General features: G+C 40.3%; 1 protein-coding gene across 1 annotated transcript; it reads left to right on the forward strand.

The window, feature by feature from the left end:
- Positions 1 to 6,517: 6,517 nt before the first annotated feature.
- LOC133785164 (uncharacterized) lies at positions 6,518 to 7,150 on the forward strand. Its single transcript, XM_062224420.1, has one exon. It carries the CDS (start codon positions 6,518 to 6,520, stop codon positions 7,148 to 7,150), a length of 633 nt encoding a protein of 210 aa, XP_062080404.1.
- Positions 7,151 to 10,144: the final 2,994 nt, after the last annotated feature.

Here is a 10,144-nt window from a genome sequence, read left to right on the forward strand (position 1 = left end):
GATTTTGTTTTATTGTTGTGTGTTTTGCTTAGACTAAAATGTGGTTTCTATGTAGATGTGTAGACCATGTTATATGTTATGTGTTATTAGGATGATCTTACTTTTGTTAGAAATTTGCCTAAAAGTTATTGAGAAATTGACAATTTTGTTTTTTGTTGATTTACTTATTTGAGCGAAATCATACTAGTATAAAGTAAATTCAGTGTTTCTACTTTAAAACTTGAGGTAAATCTATTATCTTTGTTATATTGGATTATAATATATAAATAATAAATATATAGGCTTGTTTGAATGTGTGCTCCCTCCCTGTTGTAGTGAATATTAGGTTTGTGTGTGCTACTCTGTTGTAGTAGATTATAGGCTTGTGTGCTGCTCTGTTGATTAGTTTTTTCTTAAATATGTTGTATTAGGTAATGGATATTAAACTCTTTCCCTGATAGATGTTCAAGATCAACCACCTCTCACTCAGACTAAAATCCCTACTCCTCCTACTCCTAATGAAAATGGTAGAAAAATTAGGGTTAGAAAGAGGGTTAGACCTCCCATCCCTAGTGCTAGTACTGGGAAAACAAAATGAAAATGGTCATCTGTTTGGGATCATTTTACTAAGGAAGACCCTTCTCCACCCACGACAGATCCTAACGAAGAGTCTCTTTCTCCCAAATGTATATGTAATTATTGTGGGCCTGACTTTTGTGTGACACTAGAAAACATGGGACTAGTCATTTGTGGAACCTTTTAAGAAAGTATGCGAGCTAAGTCCGTTTAAGATTGATGAGCATAAACAAAAGACTTTAAGCTTTAGCATGTAAAAGGAGGGAAAGAGGGGGAAACAAGCTTAGTAGCAGTAGCTTATAACAAAGAAGCTTGTAAGCTAGCCCTAACACAATATATTGTGTTGGATGAGTTGCCATTTAGACATGTCGAGGGTGAAGGGTTCAAAAGATTTGTAAAAAACACTCCAACCTAGGTTTGAGATCCCTTCTCAAATGACTGATGCTAGAGATGTATTGAAGTTTTATAAGGAGGAGAAGGTGACATTGAAAAATATTTTGAGCTGTGAGAGGATATCGATTACTGCCGATACTTGGACTTCCATTCAAAATTTGAATTACATGGTCATCACTGCTCATTGGATTGATAATTCTTGGGAGTATCAGAAAAGAATTATCAATTTTTTCCAAGTGGTAGATCATAAAGGGGAAACCATTGGCAATGAGATCGAGTTATGTCTTTTAGATTGGGGCATATCTAAGTTGTTTACCATTACAGTAGACAATGCTTCTTCTAATGATGTTGCCATTAGATACTTGAGGCAACAATTCAAGGAGAAAGAGACACTGAACCTAATTTTGGATGGAAAGTTTTTACATATGAGGTGTTGCGCTCATATAGTGAACCTAATTGTCACTGAAGGGTTGAAGGAAAAACATGGGTCAATTGCAGCAATTAGAAATGCTGTGAGGTTCGTTAGGTCTTCTCCTTCTAGGCTAAAAATATTTAAGGAGCGTGTCATGCAGGAAATGATTGAATGTAAAGGACTTCTATGTTTAGATGTCCCAACAAGGTGGAACTCCACATATCTAATGCTCAATTGTGCAATAAAATTTCAAAAGGCATTTGACTGGATGCAAAGAGATGCTAATTATATGAAATAATTTGATGAGGTTAACAAAGATGGAAAACCAAAGGAGGGGCCCCCACTGATGTTGATTAGGATAATGCTCTAGTGTTTTTGAGGTTTTTGGAGACTTTTTACGAAATAATATTAAAGTTTAGTGGGTCTACTTATGTTACTACTAATAAGTACTTCATTGAGATCTGCAATATGCAACAGGAGTTGTATGACTTAGCAGTTGATGATGATGAGAATGAGTTATTGAGGACAATGGCAATGAGCATGAAACTAAAGTATGACAAGTATTGGGGAAAGCATGATAATTGCAATGAGGCATTTCTAATTGCCCTGGCCCTTGACCCAAGATATAAGCTTGACTATCTCAATCATTGCTTTAGTGCTACTTATGATGAGATGACATGCAAAGAGATGGTGAAAGGGTAGAGAAAACAATACGGGCAATGTTTGATCAATATAATGAGACAACATCAAGTCTTCATCCATCGGCATCTATGACTCGGCTACAGTCTCAGTCTATTGTTAGTGCTTCATCCACATTCGTCATACTTGTTAGTGGTCGACCTAGTGGCAAGAAGTCACATAATTTGCATGATGAATTTGTGGCACGGAGATTGGAGAAGGATGATGGAATGACAAAAAATGAGGTCGATAAATATTTGGAAGAGGAACCTGAACGACCAAGTGAGAATTTTGATGTTTTGGGATGGTGGGCTAGTAGTGGGTGCAAGTACAAGACCTTATCAGTTATGGCTCATGATGTGTTAGCTATACCAGTTACCACCATTGCTTCTAAGTCGACATTTTATATAGGAGGTCGAATTTTAGATCCTTTTAGAAGCTCACTAAGCCCAAGGATGGTCAAAGAATTAATTTATCTTAATAACTGGTGGAGAGGATAACATCAACCCATCATTGTTCGAGACTATATGGATGAAGAATAAGCACTTCAAACATCAGAGTATCTTGAGTCAGGTAGTTTATTACATTTTATTTGGATTTTCATGGTCTAACTTGCAACTAACAACTTATAAATATTTATTTTGAGTGTGTGAATGTTTTATAATCTAATATTTATCTTTTATATTAATAATATTTGTAGAGATGACCAATGATCCTACAAGTGCTGGGCCAGCTTCATCCTTTGTCAATTTTCAGTCTTCAGCCTCATCAACTACACAACAATCTACGAATTGAAAGAATTGCTTGTAAGAATTTATTCGTGCATGCCTTTACTTAGTATGTTGTTATTTATTATCCTTGATTTCTTTTCTTTAATATTTTTTTATTTGAATTTTGAAAGGAATGAAGGAAAGGATATGGACTTTCTTTGTATTTTGAATTTTCATGGACTTTATGTTTATAGTTGTAGACTTATGGGCTTTGTTATGGTTTTGTAGTTAGCTAGTTATGTACTTTACTGTTGACCCTCGAATTGGTCAACGACACGGAGTCAGATAAATGATATAGAATGAGATGAAAACAAGAAGAAATCAAGACGAAAAAGTAAACAACACAAATAATTTATAGTGGTTCAGCCCCAATCAGATGGTAATGACCTACGTCCACTTAGTGTTCTTATTGATGTAGGATCCCAACACTGTGATCAATGAACTAAGCGTTCACGAGTTTCACAAGCTTCAGGATGATTACAATTTCGATGAATAATAACACTATAATTTTCTCTCTGAATTCTCTCTGTCCCCCCATCCCCAAAAAGTCCTCTCCCTTGAGCCTTTTGATTTGTATTTATAGGCTCAAGAAGGTTATATGAGCCAATGGGCCTTAATTACAATTACAACTCGCGTATCTAGATAATAAGAGAAATTACCATTAATGCACAATTACAAGATTTCACATTTAAAGGAAATAAATGAATATATTCGACCAGGTTGGTCGCACATAAGTATGATGCTTGATAAGCCAACAGTCTTTTGGTCGATGGCCGAGCAGGATATACTTACTAAAAACAGCCATGTGCCTCCCACGTGTAGACCAATCCTGCCACATCATCAGGTAATCCGTTTTTGGGTAAACATTTGCCTCCCAAGTTTATTTTACTGCGACTAGCATAAAGTAAACTTAAACAACAGACCTTTCGTATGTCCTATCCAATATGTTAGAGCCATCAATGCCTTCTCGAAAAAAACAATCAATCATGTCATTACAGTTTCCCAAAAAGTGGTTTGATGGCTATCACGCTTTTCCATGCCTCGAAAAATCACCCCTCATCATTCCCTCAGTAACTGTGCTTCGACCAATATAAATAACTCCTCAAATTTACTTTTTACCTTTCATTTCTCCTCAAGAACATTGAAGAATAGAGCCTAAAGAACCCAGAAAACTCAGGCGATTTTGGCGATCCACAGAGTTTCTGTCCAGCCACTCGACTCAACGTCTCATAAATTTTCACCAATTTTTACCCAAGTAAGTCTCTTGAACTTCTTCGCTGTTGAGATGCCATGCAATTTTTAGTTTTCTGGTTTGTTTTGGATTTGAAGTTCCTTAATGTTCTTAAAAAAAATGATTTGGGGTAGTCGGGCATGTAGGTATGAACATGATAGAATATGGAGAAAAACATTACATGAGGCTTAGGAATCAGTTTGGGAGTTAGGATCATAGATTTAGGGCGTAAAATCGAAGTAAAAAATCGATTTTTGAGTACTTAGAAAAAACTAGGTTTTTCCCGCCCTTTCTCAGAGCACTGCTGCTTTTTAATCCACTTTCCAAACTGTTCGCGTACGATTTAGTGTTTACGTTAGAATGTTGCTGGTCGTATAAAAGCTTAACTTATATACACGAGCAGCGTTATTCCAACTTTTCCACTTTCTTGGTCTATTGGTCGTAGATTATCATCTCCCCTTCTCTGTTCGTAGATTTTCATGCACGACCCGTGGGGAGGTGAGAGGCCGATTGACAACGACTTGCTCGCACAGCTACTCAAAGATCAAGAACGGTCGTCGCTGTTAATCTCATAAATTCCCTTTTCTTATAACCCTTCAAATAGACCTTCGACCAGCCCAGCCAACATGGGTCGCGTAAAATCTATCGCACAAAAAAGAAAGAAAACAACCAAACCTTCTGACAATCAGCCTGCTCCTCGGGCTGAAATTCCTTCAACTAATCCTCATCCTGAAAATACTTCCCAACCAGGAATTCAAACAAAAGCCCGACTTCGGGATGTCCTTCTACCAGAAGTTGAATGGTACATAGCACCCCCTAGTAACATTACAGCTAGAATGGTAGGGAATTATCTCAAGAAGTACGGACTTCCTGGGATAACCCTAATCAAGCCTTCGATTGACCAGCGGGCAAACCTACCTGGGGGAGCCTACAGCGCCTGGTCGAGGTATCACATTGTGCCAGGGGCAAACTTGCCTCTTCATCCATTTTTCCAAGGGGTGGCAACCTATTTCGAGGTCACTCCCTTCCAAATCACCCCAAACAGATATAGAGTGCTCTCTGCTCTCTATATTCTGTACAGCCACAAGAAGTGGCTTGTTCCTACGCCACACGAGATTAATTATTTGTTCGATCTCAAGTTCAACACCAATCATAACAACACGGGGTTCTTCCACTTCTACCACCAGGAATCTGCTCGCAATTTCCTGAGTGACAGTACCCACAAATCCAACGTGGGAAAGCACTTCCAGGAGTACTTCATAACACAGGACCTGGTCGCCAATAATCTGGCCTTCACTGAAGGAGGTAAATGATTTATTCACTAGTCGTTCAATTTCCTTTAGCTTTTTTGCACATTCCTTAGAATCTTGGTGTCATTCAGGTCCATGGCATCGACCAGCTCCCACCCCAGATATGGAGATACGAGCAGCATCCTTGGCCGGCATGATAGATATTGAAAAAAGTGTCAAAGAGCTGGTCACAGAAACCAATCTAAGGCTGGTTGGCCTTCTGGCACCTCACCAGGATGTGAGGGAGTCAACTGCGGGAAGTGCTACTGGGGGAGAGATTCCCGAGCAGCATCAAGATGTGTCACAACATCCGAGGAGGGCAACGGGAGTGACCATCAGGGAACCGTCTAGTACCCCGCAAGCAGCTGTTGCTCCTGCTCAAAAAGGAAAAGGCAAGGAGAAGGTCTCTGAGCATCCGAGCCTATTCTTGAGTCTTCGGATGAGAACGGGGACGGCAACTTTAAATACACACCTAATTTAAATTCAGACTTCTTCAAGGCAGAGAGTGAGTGTAGCAGTAGTACAATAAGTAATATAGCGACCAGTAGTTGTAGCTCAGGTATTTTACTTGTAATTTATTTGATCTTATTTCCTTGATTTAGTAGGTATCTCCATCTATATTGCCTGACTATTCGCTTCTATATTGCAGTCATGCCGGCTGAAGATCTATTCGACCTGTAAAGTGAACTTGACCCCGTTGCTCCTGCGAGCAAGAAAAAGAGGAGCAGGCAACATCGTGGAGAAAGCAGCAGCAACCGTCCAACAAAAAAGTTTCAAACCGGGGATCCTCCAGCACCAATTCCTTCCAGGGAAACAACACCTCCTCCAGCTCCCATCGACCAGTCGTCTCCACCAGCCCCCGTCGACCAGACATGTCCTCCAGAGCCTGCCAACCCAGCTCCTCCACCTCCCGCTGACCAGACACCTCTTGATCAGACAGGAGAGGCTTTGACGAACATGGTTCTCAATTCGGCTGAAGATAGGCTAACAAAGCTATCGAGGTACCGACACGACCGAGAGGCCATCAACAATACTGACTCCATGGAAGTCGATCAGATCTTTAATCGTGCGCTGAATGAAGTGCTCAGCGTAAGTTGCCATTTTTTTTTTCTGAGCTTTATTTGTTTATCTTGTCACTTTATTCCCACTAACAGTTTTACCTTTTTTCTTATCACAAGGAGTTCTAACCATGAGCGATGGTTGGCGCCGCTCGAGGGCCCTGACTGCTCAATACGAGAAGAGGCTTGGCGAGCAGCTCAAAGCATCCGAGGATAGACATTCTGAGGAGCTTAAGATGGCTGAGGTGAAATACATCGAGCGGCTCGAGGCAGCCGAGAAGAAAAATGCTCAACTACTCGACCAGAAAGCCAAGCTAGCCGAAGAGCTGAAACAGCACCAGAATGCCTTGACCAAAGCCATCGAAAATAAAGAGAAGTACAAGGAGGCTTCTTTGCTTAACTTCAAGGAAGCCTCTAAGCTCCAAGATGATCTGGTCATCAGCAAAAAGGAGCCTGAGGGGTTGGAGGAACGCATCAAAGAGCTCGAGGAGACAAATGTCAGTAACCTAGAGAGATACAAGGGAGCCACTTTTAAATGCTTCTATTCATTCTGGAAGCATAACCGCAAGGTGGACTTCAACTATCTATCAGAGCGTATGAGGCAATCTGAGATAAACAAGTGTCTAGCTCGCCTTGAAAAGGAGGAGAGAGCAAAAGTTCCAGCATCCCTCGAAATCTCTTTGGCTACGGGCATCGATGGCGTAGATGAGGAAATTAGGGCCTCCGTCGACAAGAAAATTCCTCAAGATCCTCCTGCTTCATAATTTCTTTTATTTAAATTTGTAACTTAGGACACATAGACCTCGGTTCGTAGTGTCTAGACAATATATTTTTTGCTCCGGGCAGCTTTTTCTTTTGAACTGAGAATTACATCCGAGCACTAACTGCTCGTGGTGTAAAACAATTTACTTTTAATATTTAGATATTATAATACTTACAATATATTACAACATCTTGTTCGCATGACCGAACTTAGCATAGCACTTTGGTTTGATTTAACAAAATTTAAACAAAATTTTGAAAAATACTCTAAGTACCATAGCATGTTTTCACTTATTTTGCTCGTGTGTTTACATATACTTGTCTATATGCTTTGCTTACTAGGTACCTTATATGCCCCCCAAGTTCGATCACTTGCCTTGACCAAGACCTGTTTGAACATTACTGCTTGTAATAAAGATTTATAAAAAATGATAATATAGCAAAACAACACACGTAATGAGCAAATACTTGTAATAAATACAATAATTGGCAAGATTGACTGGATGCGCACAGTCCCTTTTATTTCTCGTAATAAATGGGCAATCATGTCTATACGAGTGATCAAAAATTTGATCTGACACTTATAAGCGATTAGCCATATGGCTGACTAACCCTTGTTCATAAACTTGTAAAAAGTGAAATTAATACAAGCCAATTCTTTAAAAAGAACTGTTTATTGATAATACTTGCGTAGGTGTTCTCCATTCCAATAGAGAGGAATGATATCTCCATTTAAGCGAGCAAGTTTGTAGGTGCCTGGTTGAAGGACTTCTTTGATTTGGTATGGCCCTTCTTAGTTAGGTCCAAGCACTCCAACAGCTTGATTACGGGTGTTGAGAAAAACCCTTCTAAGTACCAAATCTCCCACATTAAATTTTCTTTCACGTACTTTAGAGTTGAAGTACCGGACGACCTTTTGTTGGTAAGCTGCTACTCAAAGTTAGGCTTGCTCACGCCTTTCATCGACCATGTCCAGAGATTCCATCAGTAACTGGCTATTAACGTCTTGATCGTATGCCAACCCTCAGTGTGATGGTGGACCTAATTCAACAAGCAACATAGCTTCATACCCATAAGCTACGGAAAATGGAGTATGGCATGTTGCTGTTCGATGAGATGTTCTATACGACCAGAGGACTTCAGACAACTGCTCTGGCCATGCCCCATTCGCTTCTTCAAGCCTTTTCTTCAGAGTATCCTTTAGGGTCTTGTTGACAGCCTCAACTTTTTATAATCCCATGCCTTTCACAAAAATCGGTGAATAGATCACTAACAAACTATGTGTTGTTGTCTGAGACAATTTTTCATGGCAATCCATAGTGACACACAATGTTCTTGACCAAAACATCCAACACCTTCTTGGTTGTGATGGTGGCAAGTGGCTCAGCTTCGGCCCACTTCGTGAAGTAGTCAACAGCAACCACAACATACTTGACATTGCCTTTTCCTGTGGGCAAAGACCCAATCAAATCTATCCCCCACACTACGAATGGCCACGGACTTTGCATTTGTTTTAGCTCATTAAGGCCTGCTCAGGGTATCTTGGAAAATCTTTGGCACTTGTCGCACTTTCGAACAAAATCCATAGAGTCTTCGTTCATTTTTTGCCAGAAGTATCCTTGCCTTAGGATCTTTTTTGATAAACTCTGCCCCCTAGCATGATCTTCGCAGAAACCTTGAGGGACTTCTCGCATTAATTCTTTGGCTTTTTCTTTAGAAACACACCTTAGGAGTAGCATTGAGTACCCTCTTCTATATAAGATTCCTTCGTCCAGGATAAACTGAGCAGATTGCCTCTAGAGGGCTCTTGCTTTGTTTCTATCCGTTGGCAGTACTTCATACGTCAAGTACTCAATGAAGGGTGCCATACATGTGTCTGCTGCCTGAATTATCGGAGAGGTTTCTTCTGCTTTGATGCTTGGTGCGGACAGCCGTTCAATAGATACTATATTCAAGGTGGCAGCATCATTTGCACTTGCTAATTTGGCCAAAGCATCAGCGTTTGAGTTCTGGTTGCAAGGTATTTGCTGGAGAGTATATTTTTCAAATTGCGCCAACAAATCCTTTGCTTTGTTCAAATAAGCAACCATCTTCAAACCCCGGGCTTGATATTCTCCAGTAATTTGATTAACCACCAACTGGGAGTCACTATAGATTTCAAGTGACTTTATGTTCATGTCCCTGGCTAATCTTAACCTTGCGAGCAGCACTTAGTACTTGGCTTCGTTATTGGACACTGTGAAGTCGAATCTGATTGCGCAGTGGAATCAATGTCCTTCAGGCGTTACCAAAATCACACATGCTCCAGCGTGGTGCTCATTAGAAGAGCCGTCTGTGAACAACTTCCAAGAGGGAGTTTGGCTTTGAGGCTCAGGCTCTTCTATTGGTTCAATGTCTGGAAGTCCAGTGAGCTCTACGACAAAGTCTACTAAAGCTTGTCCCTTTACTGCTGCTTGCGGCGAATAAGAAATATCAAACTGTCCAAGCTCAACCGCCCACTTCAATAATCGACCAGCGGCTTCTGGTTTCTGCAGGACTTGCCGTAGGGGCTGATCGGTGAGTACTACAATGGGGTGAGCTTGGAAGTGTGGTCGCAACTTTCTGGAGGCTAAAATCAAGCAGTAGGCTAATTTCTCAATGGGCGGATACTGCAATTTTGCTCCTATTAGCTTTTTGGTTATATAATACACATCTTTTTGTACATGTTCCTCCTTTCTTACCAAGACAGCACTAGCAGCATATTCTGTGACCGCCAAATAGTTGAACAAAGTCTCTTTTTCAACCGGTTTAGACAAAATTGGTGGTTGCGACATATGGGACTTTAGAGATTGGAAAGCCTGATCGCACTCTTCCGTCCACTCAAATTTTTTATTGCCCCTAAGTAGATTAAAAAATGGGACACACTTGTCTGTGGATTTACAAATAAATCTACTTAGAGCGGCACTCTTCCCGGTTAAACTTTGAACATCTTTTATCTTTGTTGGAGATTTCATATC

Source organism: Humulus lupulus, chromosome 6 (assembly GCF_963169125.1).
Source record: "Humulus lupulus chromosome 6, drHumLupu1.1, whole genome shotgun sequence".
Taxonomy (NCBI): Eukaryota; Viridiplantae; Streptophyta; class Magnoliopsida; order Rosales; family Cannabaceae; genus Humulus; species Humulus lupulus.